The 22,815-nt window shown below is 42.2% G+C and overlaps 1 protein-coding gene across 1 annotated transcript; it reads left to right on the top strand.

The window, feature by feature from the left end:
- The first annotated feature begins 11,240 nt into the window (after positions 1–11,240).
- LOC111967168 (sestrin-3) lies at positions 11,241–22,038 on the top strand. The gene is given in 10 exon segments (XM_070444754.1): positions 11,241–11,467; positions 16,734–16,934; positions 17,221–17,403; positions 17,718–17,837; positions 17,839–17,964; positions 18,085–18,199; positions 18,319–18,443; positions 18,674–18,840; positions 19,053–19,197; positions 19,388–22,038. Coding segments are annotated over 10 exon segments (1,338 nt in total). The 5' UTR covers positions 11,241–11,401; the 3' UTR covers positions 19,478–22,038.
- The last annotated feature ends 777 nt before the right edge of the window (positions 22,039–22,815 follow it).

Genomic DNA, 22,815 nt, shown 5'->3' with positions numbered 1-22,815 from the left:
TGTTCAGGCTAACTGACTGAGGGACTGACTGAGTGATGTGACAGTGTGCCAGTCTCTCTGCTAAAGGTTTATTAAGCCACCTCTGGTGGGTGGCTTGGCACTGTGAAACAGGAAGTCGTGGGTGAAATGCCAGCAGGTGGTTCCTCCCAGTGTTTGTGGTTTACCATATCTTCTAAGTTATGTACAGGCCTGGATCAGATGGTTTCAATGGCTCCATAGTGTACGTGCCTGGTAACATTTGGCACATTGTTGTTGGTGGTGTGACTGCCTGGGGGGTTTTGAGGAAGAGTTGCCAGAGTGTGGAGGCTAGCATTGCGGCAGAATATTGTGAAGTTCTCTTGCCGCTGGTAGATGGCTATGAGCCAGAGTTTGATTAGTAAAAGATGACTAACTTCCCTCCTTAAAATCACTGGATTKATTTGTTCATGTATGTCTGTGAAAAGCCCATTAACAGCAATGAACAAAGTCCTTGATTTTGCTTCACCACAGCAACCATTGTGTTGAAGTGCCACTTGAAGTTTATTTTTCAACTATTTATTCCTAAACTCAAACAAACACCTCAAGAAAGGGAAGAAGGATGCATTTTAGAAGTGTTTGTATAGGGCCACTGTGTCAGGCCATACTGTGTAGGCCATTACAGCTGTGTCTTGCAAATGCACTAACTAACCACTTGCTAAAATAAGGAAGTGAGTCAGCTGTTGTTCAAGGTTATAATGAGAGTCTAGACGTCATATTGAAAGATGGAGAGTTGTGACATAGGAAACTCAGAAAGTATGTTCTTTGAGCAACTAATCATCAGTGGTGGAAAAAGTACCCAATTGTCATACTTGAGTAAAAGTAAAMATACCTCAAGTAAAAGTGAAAGTCACCCAGTAAATACTACTTGAGTAAAAGTCCAGTATTTGGTTTTAAATATACTTAAGTATCAAAGTAAATGTAATTGCAAAAATGTACTTAAGTATCAAAAGTAAAAATAMAAATAATTTCAAATTCCTTATAATAAGCAAACCAGATGGCACCATTTTCTTGTTTTTTAAATTTACGGATAGCCAGGGGCACACTCCAATACTCAGACATCATTCAGAAACACAGCATTTGTGTTTAGTGAGTCGCCAGATCAGAGTCAGTAGAGATGACCAGGGAGGTTCTCTTGATAAGTGTGTMAATTAGACCATTTCTGTCCTGCTAAGTATTCAAAATGTAACGAGTACTTTTGGGTGTCAGGGAAAATGTATAGAGTAAAAAGTACATAWTTTTCTTTAGGAATGTAGTAAAGTAAAAGTAGCCAAAAAATGTTATAGTAATGTACAGATACCCCCCAAAAACTGTTTAAGTAGTACTTTAAAGTAGTTTACCTTAAGTACTTTACACCACTGCTAATCATTTGATATTTTCATTAGCCTACTTAGTAAATCAGAACATTTTGTATGAAAACATGATTTAGTGTGCCATTCTAACGTCATCATGAACTTTGGAGATGGATGAACTATTCCAAGAAGTGTTATCAGTCTTTGCCCTTTGCTGCAAAACTGCTTGCTCAGGTTGCTATCAGTCACTTTATGCAACCCTTGTTTCAAATTGTACCTTMAGAGACATCTCGTGGAATGTTCTAACATTCTAACATGAAAAACGACACTTATGAAATGGCCCCTCCAGTTCAATTGTGGAGAGGTTGCTCTCTATTCTGATCATTTAGATTAGAGTTAGSTGGTTCAGACTGGCTTTGTGTGTCTGCCTAAATGGGTAACGCATGATATTTTTGTGGATATAAACATGTGTTAATCTAATATCTATTCAGGAGTTAATCTAGTGGCTAAGCTTTTCTCCTCTCTAGTTTCTCCAGCAGTTACAARGATTACATCTAGCACATTCAAAGGTTATTCAAACATTTAAAAGTAAAGTCTAATGAAATATGTTAATGGTATTTCAAAAGTTATTATGACATGTGCAAGAGGAAATATTTCAGGCTGATGCAATTTCAGTGACCAGCAGTCTATAGCTCTAAGCGGTGTGCTAACAAGGCTGACTTGTCATTGCTCTGAGCTTGTTTTGTGTGCCTGGATTTGTTTTTACCAGCTGCAGCATGAGAATGCTGGTACAGCAGTCCCCTCTCCCAGTGGAACTGGGGCAACTATGACTGTGAGCTGTCATCATTAATCGAGGTGAATCTTGGGTAACTATCCCCCTCACCATTCACTGGTAGTTTATTCATTCCCTTCACAGATGACTCAGTCAATGGCAATAACTCCTGATATTATAGACCCATATAAGGCCCAAGATCTGAATCAACTCCTTGTTCTAGAAAAACAGCTAATGCTGATGAGATTGATATCTCTTCCCGAAATAAACATTCAGCTACTTCACCCTCACATGGGAATGAGATAATTAATATAGGCCTTAGTTTAGCTAATGAACAAATTAATACAGTTAAACAAAGGTCCAGTGAAATGRGGTAGCCTCGTCTTTCCAGAACATAAACCAAACAAACTGACAGGGAGGACTCTCCACTTCTTTCAACAGAAAGTTGTTGACTTGTGTGAGTTTAAGAACTAAGTGCACTAAAACAATATCACACAGGATGTGACTGTCTAGGTGGCAGCTGCTGTTTCAATTTTAGCAACAAATGTACATRAATAATAAGTAGGATTGTGTTGAGATAAAATATGTGCAGTGCATTCGGAAAGTATTTAGACCCTTTGACTTTTTCCAAATGTTATGTTATAGCCTTATTCTAAAATTGATTAAATTATATTTTTTCCACAGCAATCATCACACTACCCCATAATGACAGGTTTTTAGACATTTTTGCAAATTTATAAAACTTTAAAACAGAAATAACGTATTTACATTAGTATTCAGACCCTTTGCTATGAGACTCGAAATTGAGCTCAGGTGCATCCTGTTTCCATTGATCATCCTTGAGYTGTTTCTACAACTTGATTGGAGTCCACCTGTGGTAAATTCCATTGATTGGACATGATTTGGAAAGGCACACATCTGTCTATATAAGGTCCCACAGTTAATTTATTTTATGTCACCTTTATTTAACTAGGCAAGTCAGTTAAGAACACATTCTTATTTACAATGATGGCCTACCAAAAGGCAAAAGGCCTCCTGCGGGGACGGGGGCCTGCGACTAAAAAATAATAATAAATACAATATAAATATAGGACAAAACACACATCACAACAAGAGAGACAACACAACCCTACATAAAGAGAGACCTAAGACAACAACACAGCAAGGCAGCAACACATGACAACACAGCATGGTAACAACACAACATAACAACAACATGGTAGCAACACAACATAGTAGCAGCACAAAACATGGTACAAACATTATTGGGCACAGATAACAGCACAAAGGGCAAGAAGGTAGAGACAACAATACAMCACACAAAGCAGCCACAACTGTCAGTAAGAGTGTCCATGCTTGAGTCTTTGAATGAAGAGATTGCGATAAAACTGTCCAGTTTGAGTGTTTGTTGGAGCTCGTTCCAGTCGCTAGCTGCAGCGAACTGAAAAGAGGAGCGAACCAGGGAGGTGGGTGCTTTGGGGACATTTAACAGAATGTGACTGGCAGAACGGGTGTTGMATGTGGAGGATGAGGGCTGCAGTAGATATCTCAGATAGGGGGGAGTGAGGCCTAAGAGGGTTTTATAAATAAGCATCAACCAGTGGGTCTTGCYACGGGTATACAGAGATGACCAGTTTACAGAGGAGTAAAGAGTGCAGTGATGTGTCCTATAAGGAGCATTGGTGGCAAATCTGATGGCCGAATGTAACAGTATAACTTTAGACCGTCCCCTCGCCCCGACACGGGCGCGAACCAGGGACRCTCTGCACACATCAACAACAGTCACCCACGAAGCATCGTTACCCATCGCTCCACAAAGGCCGCGGCCCTTGCAGAGCAAGGGGAACCACTACTTCTAGGTTTCAGAGCAAGTGACGTAACTGATTGAAACGCTATTAGCGCGTACCCGCTAACTAGCTAGCCATTTCACATCCGTTACACGAATGGTAAAGAACATCTAGCCGCTCGAGAGCAGCCTTACCTGCCGATCTATAAATGATGTCTCCGTAATCTAGCATGGGTAGGATGGTCATCTGAATCAGGGTTAGTTTGGGGTGAAAGAGGAGCGATTACGATAGAGGAAACCAAGTCTAGATTTAACTTTAGCCTGCAGCTTTGATATGTGCTGAGAGAATGACAGTGCACCGTCTAGCCATACTCCCAAGTACTTGTATGAGGTGACTACCTCAAGCTCTAAACCCTCAGAGGTAGTAATAACACCTSTGGGAAGAGGGGCATTCTTCTTACCAAACCACATGACCTTTGTTWTGGAGGTGTTCAGAACAAGGTAAGGGGACCGAAAGCTGGTTGGACACTAAGAAAGCTTTGTTGCAGAGCATTTAACACAAAGTCCGATTGAGGATAGGATTGAGCCTTGMGGTACTCCCTTGGTGACAGGCAATGGCTGAGACAGCAGATTTTCTGACTTTATACACTGCACTCTTTGAGAGAGGTAGTTAGCTAACCATGCCAAAGACCCCTCAGAGACACCAATACTCTTTAGCCCGGCCCACAAGAATGGAATGGTCTACCGTATCAAAAGCTTTGGCCAAGTCAATAAAAATAGCAGCACAATATTGCTTAGAATCAAGGGCAATGGTGACATCATTGAGGACCTTTAAGGTTGCAGTGACACATCCATAACCTGAGTGGAAACCAGATTGCATACCCAAGAGAATACTATAGAGTACCTATCTTTGGCCTTCCGGATAGCCTGAGTTCACTTATTTCTAATTTGCCTGAACGATAGCCAGTCAGCTTGAGTATGCGTGTGCAGAGACTTTCGCCAAATGCAATTCTTGAGGTGGAGTAACTCCACAAGATCACGTTCGAACCAGGGGCTGAACCTGTTTTTAATTKTAATTTTCTTTATGGGGGCGTGTTTGTTAACAATACCACTGAAAATATCAAAAAAGACGGTCCAAGTGTCTTCGACAGAGGGGATCAAACTGATTCTATACCATTTTACAGAGGCCAGTTCATGAAGGAAGGCTTGCTCATTAAAGTTTTTTAGCAAGCGTCTATGACAAATCAGGACAGGTCGTTTCACTGAGCAGCCATTACGAACACAGGCTGTAAAACAGTGATCACTAAGGTCATTACAGAAAACACCAGACTGATACCTATCAGGATTATTTGTGTTCTGCTTGTTGATTTATGATAAGGTTTATTGCTCTAATGCTTTGCGAAATAAGACAGTCCTCTCCTGTGTTTTTTCTTGCTTTTTAAAGTGTTACCCAGTTTCCAATGTTTTAAAAGCTATATGCTAATGTATTGTACTGTCTTGGGGTTAATAGTACAGACTGGTTGAAGAGGAGATCTGAAGGGGGAGGGGGGGGGGTCAAGCCTTTGAACTCAGCAGGCTTGTTGCAATGACAGACATGGAAAATATTTAGACCTCACATATTCCCTTGAAGTAAACAGACGCTTTTCACACTCACACTCCCTGTAGGTCTCTCACTTCACCTCTCTTCTCTACCTCAGCCTTGTTGCTTAGGATGCCAATAGTGTAAAAAGCTACTTTTGGCAATAAAACAAACTACTTTTAAAATCTTTAGATAGAATTACATTTACATAAATCTAAGTTGATTCGTAATATGCACAGGATACAGTGGGGTTTAAACGGTACAAGGAGTAAATGCTTACTCCTCTCAACAGTGCAACAGTCCTCAAACAATAGCATGGTATTCTTTCACTGTAATAGCTACTATAAATTGGACAGTGCCGTTAGATTAACAAGAATTTAAGCGTTCTGCCAATATCAGATATGTCTATGTCCTGGGAAATTTTCTTGTTACTTACAACCTCATGCTTATCACATTAGCTTACATTAGCTCAACCGTCCAATCGGGGGACCCATCAATCCTGTAGAAGTTAAAAGACCTTCGCTAGAACTGTTTGTCCATCTTGAGATGCCGWAGCCAGTATACACTTCCTCAAAATAGTCAGAATGTATTTATTTTTTATTTAACTAGGCAAGTCAGTTAAGAATAAATTCGTATTTACAATGATGGCCTTATCTAAGATAACTAAAGAAATCTGTCATAATTATTTCTTTTTTTTTGCCGTGGAGATCTTGATCGCGCAACTYAGATGTTTGGTGCAGTATTTCTCAAGTGAAAAATGTACATGAAAACAAGTCCTTTATCGTTGAATGACAACAAACATTCAATTGAAGAATCCCTACTGTTGACCAATCACAGCCTAAGGGGCATAGACTTCGGCTTCTGAAATCTGGCTTGCAATCAATAATATATGCACAAACTGTTCCGAACTGTTTCGGATGGGAAGCATAGGGATGCATTAAAAGGGCGTTGTCATAATTCTCATAGTGTGGAAATATCTATAAAACATAGGGAAATCAGGTTTTTGACTGCACTGGGCCTTTAAGACAGTTGATAATCTCTTGCTTAGGAAGAGTATTTTATAAACGGCAAAAGCTACAGAAGGTAGGGAATTAGGAGGGAATGTGCATGTCTCTGACAAATGTCTTGTGGATCCCAGCATCCAGAAAGAACAAAAACATTCTAATTTAGCAGGACATAATTGAATGATGCCCAGATTACTGTTTTAGAACAAAAGCACTATTCAGTCAAGACCCGTGTGGGGGCTGAGTTAGTCCAAGCAGAAAGCAACAACTGGGCAGAAGGTCAATAAAATTATAATTCTATCCGAAGGCAATAGCCATTGGTGGATGTGACATTTGGGGAGAGAGCAATGATAATTGTTTATCTCCAGGCAACAGTAGCAGGGAACCATGAATGGCTGTGATCTAACCTGGCATTTACAGACAGGGCCCACCCACTTTTTGGCCATGTTGAAGTGGCAGGGAAAAGGGGGTCTATTTTTCACAAATCTGTATTAGCTCTGTGGCTCTGATGACATATGCCAGAATCTTGGTCCACCCTCTCTCAAATGTGTTTACTTGAACAGGAAATATTTGAAATGGTTGACTTGGGTATTTTTTTTTTTTACACAACAACAATCATACTACGCCTCATATTCATTCATATGGATTGGGGACATTGCTGCAGTAGCAACTTAATCTAGTTTGACAAAGATTTGATTCTTTAAGGAATTMATATAATTTATTGTCCAACCAACATAGTATAATCCCAGTGGTGCACTGAGATATTGTTTTCTCCCGAGTGGTGCAGCGGTCAAAGGCACTGCATCTCAGTGCTAGAGGCATCACTACAGACCTTGGTTTGATTCCAGGCTGTATCACAACCGGCCGTGATCAGGAGTCCCATAGGGTGGCGCACAATTGGCCCAGCAGCGTCCGGGTTAGGGTTTGGCCGGGGTAGGCCGTCATTGTAAGTAAGAATTTGTTCTTAACTGACTTGTCTAGTTAAATAAAGGGTAAATAAAWAAACACATTTCTCCAGGTTGGAGAGCACATCAGACTCTGAGACAAACTTACTAAATACAGACAGGCAAGAGTACTCCTCGGCTAGAGTCCCCCCTGTGGCCCTGCTGACAGTGCTATGAAAGGGCAGGATTTAATGTAATCATTTAATATCAAGCAATAAATGGATTACCCTGTTTATTGTTGMCTCAGCCTGTTTTGCTTTTCCTAGGGGTTMGAATTATGCCAGCCATTATAGAGTTCTGGGCAAGGGTGAAACGTTTCATGTTTCAGCTTCTGTAGACTGTAGTTATACTGAACCAAAATATAAACGCAACATGTAAAGTGTTGGTCCCATGTTTCATGAGCTGAAATAAAAGATCCCAGAAATGTTCCATATGCACAAAAAGCTTATTTCTCAAAAATGTTGTGCACAAATTAGTTTACATCCCTGTTAGTGAGCATTTCTCCTTTGCCAAGATAATTCATCCACCTGACAGGTGTGGCAAATCAAGAAGCTGATTAAACAGCATGATCGTAACATAGGRYCACCTTGTGCTGGGGACAATAAAAGGCCACTCTAAAATGTGCAGTTTGTCACATAACACAATGCCATAGCTGTCTCAGGATTTGAGGGAACGTGCAATTGGCACGTTCCCTCAAAACATTTCCAGAGCTGAAKATTTCCAGAGCTGAAATTGTCCCAGTTCCATAGCCTGCATTCTCACRGGGCATGTCACCCATTGAGATGTGTCACACTGCATGAGGAAAAGGATGGCCACACCAGATACTGACTGGTTTTCTGATCCACGCGTCTACCTTTTTTTTAAGGTATCTGTGACCAACAGATGCATATCGGTATTCCCAATCAGGGGAAATGCGTAGATTAGGGCCTAATGGATTTCAGTTGACTGATTTCCTTATATGAACTGTAAGTCAGTAAAATCTTAGAACATGTGAAATAAGGTAAGGAGGATAAATTATGATATTCTTGGCGAGCATTTGTATTGAGTCAGTGTGTATGAATCAACTTGTACAGAGAACATTATTACAGATTCCCAGCCAAGCAAAACCAGTTTGGTGTCAGATTCCACYCAAGATTAACATTGTTCCCTATTCCTTAGTCCAAATAAAACAAGCTAACATATTACCACCAATGAACCTATTAGCATTGAAGAAACATAATCTTGTGTCTTTCTAGTTATATCATGTTGTCTTGTTACTATGCTGTATATCAACTACTTTTTTATTGTTATAGTCTGCTTTTGTGATGTTAGGGGTCACATTTTGAACTGTATGGATTAATTAGTTAGGGACAGGTCTAAAATATACTGTGGGGAGGGGGGTCCCAACTCAAGGTGTCATAAAATAAATTGCACCCCCCTCACAAAATTAAAAATATTTCCACATGACCCTCCCCTTGTACTGTCAAATAAATTGCACACCCTCCCCCCTCATAAAACCAACACAAAAATAATGTTTACGAACACAAATAACTGTTACGACCCTGTGTTTATAAACGTGGATATCGACTTTGCCACTTCAGTATCCTTTTGTGGCACATTCGATGCCATGCAGGGCTACGGTCCAGAAGGTTAACGGTTCTCTGACCACCACAGACAAGCTCACTCTCCCTGCCTGTTTCCTACACTGGTTGAAGTGGATTTTTGAAAGGAGCATCAAGGTCATCACCGTGCACTTTCGCCACTCTGTGAAGTTCATTATAATTTATTTCATATATCGCCAAATAAACTGCATGCTTTCCCATGATGTCGTGACATTTTTTGGTACGGTTTTTGTACTTTACTCACATTAAAAGGTTGGATAGAAACTTGGTTAATGTGAAGCCATTTTGAGGATGCTGGAATTATATTTTGAACGAATGTCCGCATGACTACAGGATACCTTTGAAGTAGCCTAATCAAATTAAAACATTTTGACTGCCAAAACATTGTGATATGCCACATATAAAATGCAATAKATTTTAAAAGTTAAATAATCGATATTTAGGCTATACTGAAGCGTTGGGTTCTAGGTGCGCGAGGAATAGCCGCTTGGATTGGAGAGGAGGCAGCGCCCACATTAAGCTTTCCTGAATAACTAGGCCTGCCTGGAGCATATGTGACCACATTATTATAGGACGATCTGGGAGAAAGATGATCTACAAAAGACATCTCAGTATCGGAAGTAAAAAAAATACACAGACTGTTCTACTACTGTGCCTTTCTAGACCGTATAAACTGTCGAGAGGAGACCCACAACTGATCCAAATGGAATGAAACATTCAAATCACAGGGCTTTTGCTCCGTTATTCAAAGGACAGTTTCACTGCAGCCTAGAGTAGAATTTTGTACTCGCTTGAAAATAATAATGGAATTATTTATTGCATTGTGGTGTTGTAGGCTAGTCTAGGTAATTGTATTTTCWCTAAACAAGATCAATAGGGGAGCTTGTTGAGCTGCGTGTCTCATGTCTTCACTGTTCTTTCATGCACAATGATGCACCTGGCCTCTCCGCTGCCTATCAGCTATTCCTATGTGTTCTTGTGGATTCATATTTAAAATTGATGCAGCTTTGAATTATTTTATGTGTGGTATGATTGTTWGTTAGCCTATTGCAGACCTGGACAAACGATCCACATACCACTATTGTCACTATGAATGGTGGATAGTGGGCAGGATAGACAGTTAGACTGGTAGACTATATTGACCTGTGATATAGTAAAAGTTAGCTCTCGGAAAAGCATAGTGCAACTGGCTGGTAAAACATGCCCGGACATGTTGTCTTACCAAAGTAAAATATATGAATAAGTATAGAGAGAAGAAAAGTGTTTTAGCTCAAATTTCTTTGAGCCCATTCAATTTTAACATAGTAATAGTCTAAGAAGACAAGTTAACATGTAACAGAAAGTAGTGGAGAAATTGATAATGCCTGTCATTTTACTTTTCTTACTGAATTTCAGGTTAATTTAACTTTTGTATGATATCTGATGCATGCAAATGTTCCTTTTTTATGACAATCTTCTGTTCCCTCTATTTTGTGTCCTACATTCACTGAGTGGAGGCTGCTGAGGGGAGGACGGCTCATATTAATTGCTGTAATAGAGCAAATGGAATGGCATGTATTTGATACCATTCCATTAATTCCGGTCCAGCCATTACTACGAGCCCATCCTTCCCAATTAAGGTGCCACCAACCTCCTGTGATACTACTAGGAATAGGAAATGTGGAGTGACATATCGGCAATGTTATCTAGTGAAGGCTGCTGAGGCGAGGACAGCTGATAATAGTGGCTGTAATAGAGCAAATGGAATGGCATGAAACACATATAAACCATGTGTTTGATACCATTCCATTAACTCCGGTCCAGCCATTACCACGAGCCCATCCTTTCCAAATAAGGTGCCACCAACCTCCTGCGATACTAGTGCATATAGGAAATGTGTATCTGGAGTGACATATAAGGAATGTTATCTAGTTCCTCAACACTATCACCTGCACACATACACAATCTATTGTTCTCTATTGCGTGCTCTTTCTCTCTCATATACRAACCTATAAACACACCTGCTGATGTCTTTCTGGGTGTGCATATATGGATTGTGTAATAAAGAAAAATACACTGCAAATTGACCTAAAAGTTGAATAGATCAACAATAACAAAATCCACGATATCATAGCAGTGACTGACTTTCATATCAACCTTTCAGTCAAAGCATTGAAGCCTAAAATGTCATCTCTGTAAGTTGATTGGCCTTTAGAATTTGCACAGCCRACTCTTTACTCCGCCCCTATATGCTTTGATTGGGCACACTGTTACTGGAGCAGTAGGCAATGTACTGCAAGTCTTTCTTTTTTTACCTCTAGCTAAATGCCCAGACATGTAGCTTGATTTTGTAGCGGATCCGCATTGTTAACTGGGTAGGTGAACATCAAGAGAGATAGAGCCGTATCCATGCACTAACTTGTTGGAAAATGATCATCTGTACGAAAAAAATGGATTACCCCCTCGGAACCCAATGTCAGCGTGTCCAGAACCAGGTATTTTTCTTGCTACTAAAAAGCCAGTCAACATTCAAATGTACGATTAGCTAGCTGGCTAGTAATGAAGTTAAGTCGACTGTGTCGTTCATTCATTTGCCCTGAAAAAACTTGAGGCAGATATTGTCTCCTTTCACGAAACTAATGTACAACTAACGTTAACTACAGTAGTACGTTAGATGGCTGCAGTCAGAACCACTTCATATGATGAGGTTGGTTTTAGGCTCGAGCTAAACTTTTACTTTATCTAACGTTAGCTAGCTAACATTAATTATTTATATTTCCTAGATAACTGTCTTGCTAACCCAGAAAACTGAATTGATAACTAACGTTAGATGACAGTTGACCAGGGGCAGGTGAGCAGCTAACTATCTAGTGGCTAGTAGTTTAGCTAGTCTGACAATTAACATGAGCGAGATATTAAGTTTGCTCTAGTTTACGACTAACGTTACCTAGTGACTGTTATTGTTTCTCATCTCTGAAATAACATAGCTACGGTAGTTTAACTAGCTTAACTAACGTTAGCCAATGTGCCAACGGCAACAATGGCCATACATTGTCAGTCTAGCTAGGTAACTAGCTACTTGAGGGAAATATACGCTTTTAAGAATGTTCTCAGTCAATGAATGGGAAGTTGCTGTTGTAAAATGGTTTAGTCAAAAAGCTTMCTAATCGGTTAAGCGAAATGTCAAAATGATGTGGACAGGACATACCCATTCAACTAAATTTAATGGGATTGAGTGGTTACCTAGAATGTAGCTAGCCAAAATGGATTGACAACTAACATCTGTTAATATGCTAACTATAATACTCTTCTTCCTGATGTCTTTGCATTATAATCGTATTTTTCCAGGCCAGGTTTGATATGCAGTGTTATCAGCCGCCTACTCTTTTCTTTTTTTGGGAAGAATGTGATAATGACATAATCTCTAGAGATTTGCTCGTGCAGAAAAAAGTGTTTGCTAATACAATGTCATTCTATAATTATGGCGTTAGTCAGTCTCTTATGACGGTTTACAAAGAATCTTGCTAGCTAACGAACAAAGGTTGTCGTTGACAATCAGAAATCGAGGAGCAGATMTTTCTGTTGTTTCAATCGGCCTAATGTATTGTCCTCTGCCGTAATGTAAAACGTTTGGTAAATATATTTGTTTTGTGTGTCTTTTTTTCACTAAGATGTTGACTTCTTTGTGCMCTGTGATGCTGGGTGCACTGCCAATCAAATTTGTTTTTCTCTTTTCTATGCTGTTTTTCCCATGTACAGCCGAAAGGGGGCAGTGCGGATAGGATAACTTGTTTACTGCAATTCAACATTCAGAAGTTGCTAGAACAATAGAGGAATGTGATCAGTGACATGAATTCCTTAAAATTTGATATGAAGATAGACTTGACCAATACCTATGCTTTGTCTACAAGTGCACTTGCAAGTAGGGGTTTAGAGACCTATGTTCAATGCAATTCATGTATATGTCAGGTGCATCACTTTTATGTCCTGCAGCAAACCTGATAAATACCTTAAGAGATTTGCACAAGGCGTTTGCAGATTTGACTAGACAGGAGCAATATGTTGATCATGTTTATGTGAGGTGTATATATTTCATTTGAATAAATAAGATGTTTACAGTTTGGACATTTGTTGCTGCACTGGTGAGAAAACAACAGGCATATTGTTGCACCATGTATTTGGGTGTTCTCTCTTTGCGCAGAATCAAAAACATCACATCATAAATAAGCTTGCTGCAAAGTGCGCACACTGGCCCAGAGTAGGMTCCCCTTCTAGACTATTGCTCCCCTTATCTCCTCTCAATTAAAGTGCCACAGATAAATGGCAGGTGGGAAAACTGTCTTATCTGCTGCCATGCATATGCATTGGTCATTCTTAGGCATGGTATTAGTTTGAAAAAGAAGCAAGTCGGAGACAGTGTTGAAAGGGGGAGATTATGAATGTGTACCTAACCAGGTTACAACAGATAACTAGATCAAGCAAGTAAAGTAACCTGATATTCTGAAATACCTTGTGTGCATTCGGACTTGTGTTTCTAGTCTTTATGTTCAGCTCTATGTAGGCTGGCAAGAGTACAGGTTTGTTTGTGTTTTATCCTGTATTTTTATGTAGGCACCATATAATCTGGCTTTACCTGTCTGTCGCCCTTTTCTGAAGTTTTGTTTTGTTATACAAGTTTGCCTGTGTCTCTATGAATTCTGGCATGTTTGTGTTGGTGGTCTATGGCTGCTGTCCTGCCCAGCTTCCCCCTCCTCTCCCCCTACGGGCTGCAGCTGGCTGTTTTGCACTCCTCCCTGGGTTCAGGTTGCAGAGCCAAAAACAGGTCTCGCCGTTTGTGTTTCTGGTGAAGAGGGACGAGTCTGTTAAAGGCAGGCAGCTGGGACACTAGCAGAGCAGCACATGACAAGGACGGACCCCTTCAGCCTCACTCAGAATGCAGATTGAATATCCCCCTCTCTCCTCCTCCATCTGCAGCTGACCCCCTTCCCTGCAGCCCCCTGCACTACCTCATCCGCTGCCTCACTCCCTCCCTCTGTCACATTTACCCTTGGAACGACTACTGGCATAATTTTTCTACTCGTCTTTGTTCCCATCTCTGCATACCTCTCATTTCCTCTTTCGTACTCAACAATTTATAGGCCATTGTTGTCTGTTTCCCAAACCCCTTTTCCCATCTTTGTTTGTTTCTTCTACATCTTTCCCTCCAACCCCCTCACCACTGACACTTTCTTTTACATCTRGTTTATACCTTGTGATGTTCTCTGATCAGTAAACAAATGTATGGATGTATGTAGAACTGACGTAAATTGTAATTTCCTGTCTGGGACTGATGCCGTTTCAATTTGACTATGCAACTTTTTATATTGGAACATATCCAAACATGTTGGAGATTAATTTCCCTATTAGAGCATACCAAYATGTACAATGAATCTACCCAGCCCTTATAGAAAATGTAGGCCAAATGTATGCCGGTGTGATAGTTTGAAGTGTCTGTGATTTTTCTGGTCTGATTTGATTCATTYGTGACCTATTTTTAAATAATGCCAACAACAATGAACGGAAAGACTAGTTCCATGTCTTCAGAATCAGACCACTCATCGTGCCTTTTAAATGGTGACTGACCTGTTGAGCGTGCCTAGCGTATTTGTCTTTACTGCGGGTCTGGGAGCCTGTTTTTCTGGGTCAGCCGCGAGGTGGGGTGTCATCAGGCTTGGTTATCAGGCCCTGCTGAAATGGGATATATTTACAGGGGGAGTGGGGCATGGAGTCTAAAGCTGAGAGCTTCTTGGTTGGGAATGGGGTTCTATCTGGGACACTGACTGGTCTGGAGCGTTGTCATTCCAGCTTTAACGCAACGATTGGACATACCATATTAATGTGTTGTATTAATACTGTGTCATGGCCACAGCACCATGGCAGGCTTTATAAAGCCTGGGGAGAGCCCTGCCACGATTCCCCACCCACTGAAATTAAACTCAAAGTGTTTCATTCGCTTGTATGGAACTTGATTCTCAGAAAGTTCCTCAATCTCCTTGGAGGCTTGGTTGGACTGAGTTCTTAGAGTGGGAGTTTCTTGAGGCTTGTTTATTGATGCCTGTTGAAGCCAGAGAGAACRCCATCAAGGAGTGTGGGGCCACAAATCAGTTGTGTGTGCGTGCGCAGACGCATGTCTGTAGGGTTGTGAGTAACAAACACCTGTGCCAGAGACATTGGTATTAGACAGGCGAGGCCCCAGTCAGGGTTGAGTTCCCATTTTCCTTGAAGGTGGGTCGGGGTCCAAGTCAGCATGTCGGAGCTTTCACTCCTGTTTGCTATGCTCTCCGTCACTGAACCTCCTCATCTTCTCTCTCTCTCCAAAGGCCTCCACACATCCATACCGTGCATGCTCTATATAGGCCTACCATCAGATTGACAGGCAATAGCTGTTGCGTGGTGAACGAGGGCTCATACTTGAAGGACATAGACATGGAATGCCACATTTAATCATTGAGGCAATGAATCCCATGGACTGTCAGCGGAGTGATTACACCCCCTATGCCTATCCTGTTCCCCCTCTTGACATCCACCAGCATGTTGTATTCAGTTTATATTGGAAGGCTTTGTACCTAATGCTGGAGGAAGAGCAGCGCCACCTGCTGGTTAAGACGCAAAGTGTTTTTTTAATGAAACTGCGAAGCCAGTGAGATATGTTAACATGATGGTCAAATGCCAAGGAGCTATTCCATAAGGTGGTGGAACTAAATAACGACTACTGATATAGAAAAAGCTTTGGTATGACGGGGATCATAACTCTCCACAGTGGTGGGTTACTAAAAACACCAGGCTCTGCCAGCAGAGGTTGCTGAGCCACTTGGCCCCTAGGTAAGCTGGCCTGGCCTCTCACATTTCACACACTGGGGAACAGACTCAAGACCTGTTCTCAGCCTCGCTCTCTCTCTCTCTCCGTCCCGGTGCCAACACCTTTTCCTAGAAGCCGTTGTATGAGAGTGAGAGAGGTAATAAATGTCTTTAGTTTTTACAAACCAGGCCCTATCAGTCCATATTTCTCTTGGCCGATGTCTCTCCTTCTCCCCAGCCAGTCTCTCGCTCTTTATTCCTCCTTCATTGCTGTGGTTCTCCTATCATTGAGGCCTCATCCAGTTCCAGTCTGGTAATTTCTCCATACACCCGAGTTCCTCTGCTCTTCTCTACTCAGGTTATCAGCTCGTCTCATTGTAAAAAGGAGGGTTTTGAGCACTTTTGGCATTATTCAGGGTACCACTTTTAATTCACTGTCGTTTCTTTGCATCCTCCAATGACTATTGATCTGTTTGTCTTTTGGTAGATCCTCCCTGGTACTGCGAATGTGTGGGATGCCGGGCTCTTTTCTCTGCCTGAAATGTGTGCAGAGCGGCCTTGTTTGTGTTTTGCAGGGGAATATTGTGAGGAATGTCTAGTGGTACAAAATCTCTGCTGCTGTTACAAGAAGGCTCCTGTCGATGGATTGATTCAAAGTTCATAACCCACAGCTCAGTCCTGACGTGCATGCGATGCACAGACTGAGTGTAGGCTGACACCACAGGGACCTTCAAAACAGAGGCTGTTAGCCTGCTTGTGAAAAATCTTGCAATTTTTTTATTTTCCATCTTGTTATCAACATTGATTTTCACCTGGCAAGGAGGAAGATGCATAGACCTAGTTGGCACTTGCTGTGTGCGTTCAGTCGGTGACATATTGACTCTGCCACCTGTCTCACCGTCCTCTTCCTCTGGTCCTGTCCAGGTGATGAAGGTGAACGCCGAGAAGGAGCGGGCATCGCTGCGGTGCATGAAGGCTCTGGCCAGCAGGGGGTGTGTGGACGCCGTGTCCCAGCAGATGGCCTCTCACCCCCAGTACCTGGAGAGCTTCCTCCGTACCCAGCACTACATCCTCCACATGGACGGCCCCCTGCCCCTGCAGTACCGTCACTACATTGCCATCATGGTGAGGCCACTGGAATCACGCACACCGCATGATGCATAGAAATGCATCTTGTATCTGCACCAATCATGCACACCCACACATAGTTGCATACACTTGCACAGACATGTAAACACCTCAATCCGCCCACACTCAAGGACACCAAAGCACTTTCATATACATAAACAGTCACTCGTACTCGGCTCGGCCCACCCACGCACAATGACAGAAACACGGTCAACATGCTGGAGACAAGCCTGTTACTGTTCTAGATGTACTTGTATTTAAGTCCTCTCCCCATCTCTCCCAGGCTGCAGCACGGCATCACTGTGGCTACCTGGTGTCTCTGCACTCTGCCCATTTCCTCAGGGTGGGGGGCGACCCGCTGTGGCTACAGGGGCTGGAGGCCGTTCCTCCTCGCCTACAACACCTTGACCAACTCAACAAGGTTCTTGCCCACCAACCCTGGCTCACCGCCCGCTCACACATACAGGTACCACAGGAACCAGCTCTTATAAAGAATATGTAACATTCCTACAGATCAGATATRTGGATGTGAGCTTTGTGCTTTTAGTGTTATATCCCTGATCAGTACATTTACATTCTAGTCATTTAGCAGACACTCTTATCCAGAGCAACTTAAAGCAGTAATATAGGGTTCAGTGCCTTGCTCAAGGGCACATCAGCAGATTTTCACCTAGTCTGCTTTGGAATTCGAGCCCAATACTCTTAACCGCTAGGCTACCTGCCACCCCTGTCTAATCTCCACCATGAGGCCCACTCTCTGCTGTGTCCTTCCCCCACCAGGCGTTGCTGAAGACGGGAGAGCAGTGCTGGTCTCTGGCTGAGCTGGTTCAGGCTGTAGTGCTCCTGGCCCACTGCCACTCCCTCTCTAGCTTTGTGTTTGGCTCTGGCACCGACGCCGACCCCGTCCCCCTTCCCCAGAGCCCCCAACGGCACTCCCCCGGGCTACTGCCTCTGTGACGCTGCCAACGGCAACGTTAGCGTGCCGCAGCCTCTCACCTCGCCCTCAGAACACACAACACGACGACGGGTAAGTGTTGTGTGCCGTATCAGACTGAATATGACGTTCGAGCTATTCRACAACAGATCGTTGCCTGAAACCACAGTCGCATGTCTCTTCACTCTTTTGTCTCTCTTCTTGTCTTGGCAGTCTCTGGACTCCAGTTGTGAGATGGTGTGTTTGAAAGAGAGGATCCAGAAATCCCAGGAGGAGAAAGAGAGGAGGGGGGAGCATCTTTTACACACCCAGACACTGCAGCACACAGGTACACTGTTCCCCCTCACTTTCACACCTGATGCTGTGAGAGCTAACCTCATGTGTGAACGTTGAGTGACGGATCCCTCCTCAACTATGTTTATTGACCCTCTCACTGTCACCTCCCAGATGTGGAAGATGAGGAGGAGATTACCTACTCTGCAGACCCCTCTCGTTTCATAACAGACCCTGAGTTTGGCTACCAGGAGTTTGCCCGTAGAGAGGAAGACCACTTCCAAGTGTTCCGGGTGCAGGTAAGTACACAGCTGATATTATATACGGCTTATATTCTATGTTGGAATATGTGACACCCTTCTGGGAGGCAACAGGTGTCCATGTCAGTAAAGTAGTGAATCAACCCTCATAGAATATGAGTACAATATACTGTCTCATATGTCTATGGGTCTATAGTTAGCTGAGGTYTTACAGGAACCATGTGAGTATTTCAGGTTTGTTTGACTGTGTGTGTTTTCTGTCTGGAAAGGACTACTCCTGGGAGGACCACGGCTTCTCCCTGGTCAACCGGCTGTACTCGGACATCGGGCACCTGTTGGACGACCGTTTCCGCAGTGTCACGGCCCTCCCCTCGTCCCACGGGCCTGACCTGAAGAGAGCCACCTGGAACTACATCCATTGCATGTTGGGGATTAGGTGAGGTCACGCTACTAGTCTGCACACACACACCGGCACAAGCGCACGTCAGACATACACACACGGTATTCATAGAGAGTTATTGTAAAGTGAGATGCTATCATAATCGTATGCATTGCAGCCAGGTTGGTCCTAGGATTCAATGTTTGTGATTTGCTGAAAAGGACCCGCTTGATTCATATTCACGTTTGTGTTTGTGTGTGTGTGTGCAGGTACGACGATTATGACTATGGGGAGGTAAACCAGTTGCTGGAGAAGGAGCTGAAGCTTTATATCAAGTCTGTGGCCTGCTATCCTGACGCCACCAAGACCCCGCTGTGTCCCCTGCCCTGGGCACCACTCAAACCTTCTGAGAGGGTACGCACCCCACCCCACCTCATACCAATACACCCTGCGTCCATATACAGCTGAACTATATACTGGAAGTACATCTACCGCATCAAATGCAAAGCGGTAGTTTGTGTTCTCTGTTTCACCCTCCACCACATTCCATCTCTTCCAGCTCTCTAATGATATGATCCTCTCTTTTTTTTTCTCTCTCTCTTAGATCCATGTGAACTTGCTTATAATGGAGGCTCGGTTACAGGCTGAGCTTCTGTATGCTCTGAGAGCCATCACCCAGTATATGATAGCTTAGGTCAGTTGGTGAGAGGGAGAGGCACAAAGTTACAATCGCCAACGGTACAGAAAGACCCAGTTAGGAGGCCTCAGGGTTGGGAACCTCTTACAGCAGGCAGGGATATGGGGAAGAGACTGGCAATTATGAGGGAGAAAGAGCAGCATGCAATGCAGCCATATCCTGCAAATGTGCGACTGTCCTATTTCGCAGTTAAAAACTAGGGAAATATATATAGTGCAATCATTTAAGCTCTATTTGCGTGATATGCACACTGCAGTGGAAAGCTCTTTGCCAAAGTCAAAGCAATCCCTCTCTTCCCCTCTCTCTGCCTTCTCATTTTCCATTCTGCGAGGTTGGTCTGTCCACTTCATTTAATGTATTTTCCTCTTATCAAACATATCTGCTCTTGATGGTTAATGTGCAATTATATTACTATTATAATAGATATTCATTATTTTCATTTTTAGTAATGTATTGTTTAGCTATGTCTCGATTCTGATGACTGTGATGAAAGCGGACGGTTGGTTCTGCAGTGTAGCAAGGAGATGTGTACCCATGGCCAACACAATACCCTCTTTCTTGGTTTGGGATTATTTTTGTCTTTTCAACATTGCATTTGTTCAAAACCAATTGTTTATCCTTTTTTATTGGATTGAGTGAATGTTTTGGTGAGATATTGCCATAGTTTGTCTTGTTATAGTCCTTGTTGGTGTAGGTAGGTGGTAAAGGTGATGGACAATTGTTCACCGCAGCTCCCTTAACGTTTCACATTAGTACTGAAGGTTCAAGAACAAAACCCAAACACTGCAAGATGATATCAAACAACTATAGTTCCTTTTTTTTAAAGCACTTTTTAGATATATAGATATATATTGTAGGTAGCGCAGAGATGGAGATCCATGTTGGTCTGTCTTTTCTTTCCACTGTATGGTGTCTAATAGAAATMATAAACTGGGCGGTTCGAGCCCTGAAATGCTGATTGGCTGACAGCTGTGGTATATCAGACCACAGGTATGACAAAACATTTATTTTCACTGCTCTAATCACATTGGTAACCAGTTTACAATAGCAATAAGAACAGCCCTTAGCCATGGTATATTGGCCATATACCACAKCCCCTTGGGCCTCATTGCTTAATGATCCTGAGGCTGCTTCTTGGGTCCCTCTGTGTTCCGATCAGCTGATCTCCACTCCTACAGTCACCCTGTAACCCTAGTCGTCTTGTGTATGTGGAGTAGTGCAGGGACTCACGTGGTCCTGACAGAGGCCATGGCCCCAGATCTGAAGGAGATCAGAACTCACTTCAGTATCTTCGATAAATCTGCAATCGCTATAAATTTAAAAAATATATATTTTAACTTTAAGAAACGCAAAGAGGTGGCCAAAGTAATGTTTTGTAGAGTGAAAAATAAGCTCAGCCATATGAATGTCAATTTTTATATTGATGTGCTCTGGCATAGATCAAATGAAGGAATCTCCATTTCAAAGAAAACCATCCCTAAAACTGCATTGATGCATTTAAGTGGTTGTTGAAGGTCTGTAGAACTCTGAACTGGAATATTGCAACATAAAAGTCCCCGCAAGTGACCTGCATTGAGTTTGAATTGCTGTTAAGCATACTCTACTATGCTACAGAAGATGTAGACTAAGGATAAAATGTCATCAATGGTCTGTGTACGATCTTATGCATGTGAAAAGTAGGTCTGTCTTTTTCAATTATTTATTTGGCAAGCTTTATGACCTAAAATAAAGATGCTGATTCATGGTACAATTMGCAGAACAGCGTGGGTAGGTACTGCAAACTAGATTTTTGAAATGGAATTATATCCTTTTTTTGTTTTACACTTTTTTTTTTTGTCAACTTTGCATTACAGTACTATAATTGTTGAGTTCTTGATGTTGCTTCTGGGTTCGCTGCTATATCCTGCCTGTTGCGCTGCACCCTGAATATTTTAGAGGCAGCAGGGTGGAAGACCCTTTTCAATGGGCTCGACCGTTTTGAAACGACAGGAGAAGAAGAAAAAAGTGCATATCAACAGAAGTGCTTTTTAGTGCAGGTGCCTTTAGGCCAAACTGGACTGGTGCTTGAGTGGGCAGACATGACTACTCTGGGCTAAGTAAGGGCCTTGCTAGAGCAGACTGCCCCAATGGCTCCTCAGGAACAGTGTTCTGTGGCCCATATAGAACGGCCAGTGCCATAACCACTGGACACAAGTATGCACAGTGGCTCGTCTTTTTGCTGGAAAATGCATTGAAATMAGTTGACGTAGATGTACTGTAGCGCAAAAGAGCACTACAGTCCTCATTGGCTGCTCGTCAACACCTCTATGACATCGTTATGGCTCCAAATGCAGGAGCGAAAGAGTCTGTTCCTGCCTGAAGCTTCCGACCACCAGGCCAAGGGACCAAAACGATAAGAGCCACTGACACAGAGATGGATGTTACAGTTGTTCAATATTTACCACGTAAATGAATGAACAATAAAATAAACAAAAAAAAGTAAAAACATAAGTATATAAAAAAAAAACTGTTTCTGGAAATGTGAAGACTTATTTTTTCTATAAAGATGTTCTATCAAGCGAGTGTGTTTCCACTTTTTTTCTTTTTACTGGGGTTACCTAATTGTGCTTTCACATTTGCCATATGCTGTACTCATTTCATATTTAAATCAACAGTGTGTACAACTGAGGGACTCGACTACAGCAGTACCTCAAGGAAACCAGTTTAGTCATACCATTCACAGTACTATTGGAATAAGTTACATTTAGAAAAATAAATACCACATCACTGACACATATTTACAAAAAATSTAATACAAAGCGGGAGTCCTTACAGATAAAAGGATGGTTGTCTTAAATCATTGAGGAGTAAGGATGAGGCTAGCCTGGATCCATAACAGAATCTGAGACAGACGGCATGGTGATTTGAGCATGCCTGAAATCAACTCAACACGCATTCCCAACCATTGGCCGATTTCCCTTCTGTGATCATCTTACTGAGAAATCCACATTTAACCTATCATGCTGTTGTGCAATAAGGAACAACCACGCAGTTGTGCTCATGCTGCATATTGCTAACAGTTGATATGTCTGTCACTAACATTGGCAAAGTCAGTATGACATCTGCACATTGATCTGATACTAGTACTCCCTGTATATAGCTTAATTCTTGTTACCATTTGTATTTTTTAATGGCTTCGTTGATTTGATTGCTTTTGAGGGACTAACTGATGCCGGTTATGATAAGTGACAGGATGAAAGATGAATGAACTTGGTTCAGCTCTTTTCTTATTCTATTCTCCATTCCACTCACACCAGTGTCCTCACATGCTCCTATTTTCTGATTCTCGGAAACAA

The sequence above is a fragment of the Salvelinus sp. IW2-2015 genome, linkage group LG8 (genome assembly GCF_002910315.2).
Source record: "Salvelinus sp. IW2-2015 linkage group LG8, ASM291031v2, whole genome shotgun sequence".
NCBI lineage: Eukaryota > Metazoa > Chordata > Actinopteri > Salmoniformes > Salmonidae > Salvelinus > Salvelinus sp. IW2-2015.
The sequence above is the reverse complement of the archived record's forward strand: the minus strand, read 5'-3'. Positions and strand labels throughout refer to the sequence as shown.